The sequence below is a fragment of the Python bivittatus genome, unplaced genomic scaffold, assembly GCF_059951505.1.
Source record: "Python bivittatus isolate LINGU-HERP-01145 unplaced genomic scaffold, Pbiv_v1 ctg000510_np1212, whole genome shotgun sequence".
NCBI classification, from domain to species: domain Eukaryota; kingdom Metazoa; phylum Chordata; class Lepidosauria; order Squamata; family Pythonidae; genus Python; species Python bivittatus.
The window spans coordinates 1250001-1254786 of NW_028277081.1; the positions used below are offsets into that span (position 1 = coordinate 1250001).

Sequence of the window (4786 nt, forward strand, 5' to 3'; positions counted from 1 at the left end):
CTGGACTCTGCCAGGGTGGCTAAGAGAATCCGTTGGGATCGGTTTCGTGCAGATGGTTTGGACCAGAACCATCCCTTTGCTCAGCATCCCGGTGGAGTGCCCTACCTGACCACTAGAGGGCCCTACAGGGTTGGTGTTCCTGCCCCCTCTCCTGCCCCCTAGTGCCCATCCAGAGCTTTGCACCCCAGATCCAAAAATCCTTGCTCAAGAGCTTGGGCTCGGTCTATTCCCTTCCTTAAATTTGTAAAGGACCCCTTAAAAAACAGTGGGGTCGGGGTGGGTCAAGGGGTTGTTTTCAAGCAGGGCCTTCTTGAGACCAAAACTGGGAGAGCGTGGCGCTCTGCACATGCTCAACAGTCCTGGGCGCTGGAAAGCAAAGGAGCGCCAAGCTAGCGTCTCATCCACCCCCCTCTTTCGGTCCTCCTTCCCCTCCTCTCCTCCCCTGTCCCTCCCCTCGATGGGGAGGGAGGGACCCCCGTTTGAATGCCCCCATTCAAATGGAAAACAATGCCTGAAATAAAATGCCAGCTCCTTCGCCTGCCCCAAGAAAAGAGCCATGGTGAGCCCCGACTGCAGACCGGGCCGGAGGAGAAGAGAACTCCCTTCTTTGCACAAGGTTGGTGACTTGGAAATGCTCAGGGAAGAGGGGGGGGGGAAGGATACTGCCCGCCCCCCATTTTGCAAGAAAGGCATGTCTGCTTTTGCAGGTCAGTCCTGGATGGGAGACCTGCTGGAAATCTCCCTTCCTCCCCATCTTCAAGGCCAATGGAAGCCACGCGAGACAAAATAGCAAGGCTTCTGAGCACGTGCAGAATGCAACTGCTCCCTGCTGATGCGCCCTGGGTCCACATCCAGAAATCTCGGGGTTGGGAAGGAAAACATTTCCCCTCCTTGTCCCGGGGGGGACATCTGCATGTGCTCAGAGGCTGGCTCAGCTGTTCCTACTTCATGCCACTCAAGGACTTAAGCCTGGCCAAGATTAAACTCAGTTTAACAAGCTGAAACTTAGCCTTTACGGTAACCCTCTCCCAGGTGTTGAGCCCAGCTCAGCGGCGAATTAATTCACTTTTTTCCTGATTTCGAGGAGCTTTGTTGCCATGACTTTAAACCCATCTTCTGCTTCTCCAGGTCTCCAAGCCCCTCATGGAGAAGAAAAGACGGGCGCGGATCAATTTCTCTCTGGAACAACTCAGACTTCTGCTGGAAAAACACTATTCCCACCAGGTAGGACTTTGAGAAAATCCTCAGGAATCTGCCAACGGCAGAGAGTAAAGCCGAACGCTCCATCCATCAGTCTTCCTCCCAGCTGGGAAGATGCAACTCAACCTAGAATGAGTAAATTGGGAGCAAGCTCTCTGCTCCTTTCTACTGGGAGCACGTCTCTAGCAAAAGTAAGAGGAGGGCTTCATTTCCCAGCTTCCCAATTCTCTCCCTTCTTCGGCACCTCCGGGACAAAAGCATCTGGACAGGAAATGGTCCTTCCTCCCCTCTGAGAATTCGCCTAATAAAAACTTCTGCCAACTTTTGCAGATCCAAAAACGCAAACTGGAGAAAGCAGACATTTTGGAGCTGAGCGTCCAGTACATGCAAAGCCTCCAGCGCTCTGCCCAAGGTAAAACTTTAAATTAAAAAAAACAACACTAAACTACACGACCTGGGGGTGGGTGAGGGGGTGATCTGATTTCCACCCCCCAAAGGTAAGAGATGACAGTATTTTTTGCTGGATCAAATCTGTTCAGAAAGGAAAGAGCCAGGTTTGGCAAAGGGACGAGAATAATTTTGCAAAATGACAAATGCCCTGGAACAGAGAGTTAGAGGAGACGCCCTTTCCTGCACACGCAGGTTAATTCACACAACTCCCAATATCAGAGAGATGGGTGCTCCGTTCTGGATGCTGCCCTCCTGTTAAGCCATGAGAAAGTTTGCTCGGATGTTACAAGTTAGGAGAATCAATTCCGTTTCATTCAGTTGGGTTTCACGGGCTGTGCAAACCCAGCTTTACAGAGAAACGAAGGCTTGTTCCATCTGGCATTTTTCTTCAGATTTCTTTTTTTCCAAAAAATTGCTGAGCAATTAATTCAGGATATACATATATACATACATACATACATACATACATACATACATACATACATACATACATATATATTTGATGAATCCAAAAATTCAGGGATTGGTAAATTCAGTTAATCAACTCACCAATACAATGCTCATTAATTAAGCCTCCATTACAGATCCATGGCTTTTGGGAGTTGGGGGGTACAGTTTTGGGGGGGTGTTCAATAACTGCTACCTGGGGTACACCCACCTACATCACAGGCCCAGATTCTCAGAAAATGCCCTAAAGTTTTCTTTCCATCTCTGGAAGGAAGGAAGGAAGGAAGGAAGGAAGGAAGGAAGGAAGGAAGGAAGGAAGGAAGGAAGGAAGGAAGGAAGGAAGGAAGGAAGGAAGGGAGGGAGGGAGGGAGGGAGGAAGGAGGCAGGCAGGCAGGCAGGCAGGCAGGTGAAATGGAGAAAAGGAAGGAAGGAAGGAAGGAAGGAAGGAAGGAAGGAAGGAAGGAAGGAAGGAAGGAAGGAAGGAAGGAAGGAAGGGAGGGAGGGAGGGAGGGAGGGAGGGAGGGAGGAAGGAAGGAAGGAAGGAAGGAAGGAAGGAAGGATGGTAGGAAGGAAGGAAGGAAGGACGGAAGGAGGCAGGCAGGCAGGCAGGCAGGCAGGCAGGCAGGCAGGCAGGTGAAATGGAGAAAAGGAAAGAAGGAAGGAAGGAAGGAAGGAAGGAAGGAAGGGAGGGAGGGAGGGAGGGAGGGAGGGAGGGAGGGAGGGAGGAAGGAGGCAGGCAGGCAGGCAGGCAGGCAGGCAGGCAGGTGAAATGGAAGAAAGGAAGGGAGGGAGGGAGGGAGGGAGGGAGGGAGGGAGGAAGGAGGCAGGCAGGCAGGCAGGCAGGTGAAATGGAGAAAGGAAGGAAGGAAGGAAGGAAGGAAGGAAGGAAGGAAGGAAGGAAGGAAGGAAGGAAGGAAGGAAGGAAGGAAGGAAGGAAGGAAGGAAGGAAGGAAGGAGGCAGGCAGGCAGGCAGGCAGGCAGGTGAAATGGAGAAAAGGAAGGAAGGAAGGAAGGAAGGAAGGAAGGAAGGAAGGAAGGAAGGAAGGAAGGAAGGAAGGAAGCAGGCAGGCAGGCAGGCAGGCAGGCAGGCAGGTGAAATGGAGAAAAGGAAAGAAGGAAGGAAGGAAGGAAGGAAGGAAGGAAGGAAGGAAGGGAGGGAGGGAGGGAGGGAGGGAGGGAGGAAATAATTAACCTTTGCTGCCCTTTTAGGCCAACCAAAAATAATATCTTGATTGTGACCCATATAAATGGTGGAGTCCTGACCAATGGAAGATGCACTATCATTTAACAATGCCAAGAACTCAAAATCACCCCTGCGTGGAACACCCTGCCTCCAAATTAGGGTGCAAGAGAGAGAAAAGAAGGGGGTGGGTGCAAATTGGAAGGGAGAACTTGCAGTGAATTCTGTCTCCCCAGCTTGCCACGCCCATCCTCTGTAAACTTTGGTATGCATCGCATGGGTTAAGCAAGTATAGTTACAATTATCAGCATTAATTTATTCATGATTTCCCAATGATGTGATGCAATTAATTATTAATTTATTTTTGTTACTCTCCCCCCTCCCCGTTGCCTTTATTCTTGGCCTTAAGCAGCTTCACAGCAGGCAAATTCGGTGGCAAATCATTGACCGAATAGCTGTTTTCATCCCCAGGGGTTGGATTGTGATACTAAGCCACCTGGGTGGTTACAGTAGCATTTAGGAAGGTCCTGCTTGCCCTGGTTTTCCCTCTCGGCCTGCCTGACCACTCCGCTACCTGCTACCCTATTTCTTTTCCCCTCTCTGCTGCTGGGGGACTTTCTCTTCCTGTTCCCCCCTGATTTTCTGGGGGAGCCCCCAAAAGCAGAGCCCTGTGGCCTCCTCAGGCTTACTAGAGAGCTCACACTTTCTCTCCTCCCCAGGAACGCTGGGGCTAAAGAACGCCGAATACCAGGCGGGGTTCTGGAGCTGCCTGCAAGGTGTGCGCCAGTGTCTTCTGCCCCCTGAAGCACCCGGTGAAGGCTCGGGGCCCCAGCTGCTGTGTGAACTCGCTCATGTTCTGCCCGGCAGCGGGGTTGGCAGCACTTTCAGCACCACGGACAGCGACCCTCCACCCACAAGCACCAGAGCCTGGCTGGACGGCCCACGAGCACCTCCCGCACCCGGGCCCTGGAGAGCTCAGGGGCCACCCAAACCTTCCGCTCCAGCCTGGGCAGGTGAAGGCACCCTTCCCTCAATGGGAGATCGGTGGCGGGCAATCGGCGAGCAGCAGAACCGTCCAGCTGTCCTCCAGCGGAGCCCCCAGCTGTGGCGACCCTGGTAGGGAGCAGAGCCAGACTGCGCTCCTGGGCACATTTACGCACGAGTAAGCAGGACTCGCCAGCAGGGCACTCCATGCTGAGAAAATCTGCAGAGGCTCGGTGGTGTATGGCCCCACCATTCCCGCGGGGGCCATTGGATTGGCCGCTGGCCCAGGAGTCACCACTTGGCTTCCCTTCCACCTTCCCCAACTTGAACCTCGGGCCCCAGCTCCCTAAACTCCGTGTCCCGGTTCACGGGACACATTTAACCCAGCCAGTTCAAACCCCAAGGGCACAACCTGCAAAACGGGGTTAGTTTAAATCTGAGTTGGCTTCTTGGGCCCAGCATGTTGGAAGAAGCCAGTCCCACTCATTGAGGATTGTTCTGGCTTGTGTGAAGCCAGAAAACAGA

General features: G+C 52.7%; 1 protein-coding gene across 1 annotated transcript in view; it reads left to right on the top strand.

Annotated features, from left to right (window-relative positions):
• HES3 (hes family bHLH transcription factor 3) overlaps positions 1-4527 on the top strand; it is a 4533-nt gene extending 6 nt beyond the window's left edge. Inside the window, exons 1-4 of the mRNA XM_007440551.3 lie at positions 1-129; positions 1129-1224; positions 1531-1612; positions 3997-4527. The exon at positions 1-129 is cut by the window's left edge and continues 6 nt beyond it. Of these exons, the coding sequence (XP_007440613.3) occupies positions 1-129; positions 1129-1224; positions 1531-1612; positions 3997-4397 (708 nt within the window). The 3' untranslated portion in view covers positions 4398-4527. The remainder of the gene's footprint in view (positions 130-1128; positions 1225-1530; positions 1613-3996) is intronic.
• The last annotated feature ends 259 nt before the right edge of the window (positions 4528-4786 follow it).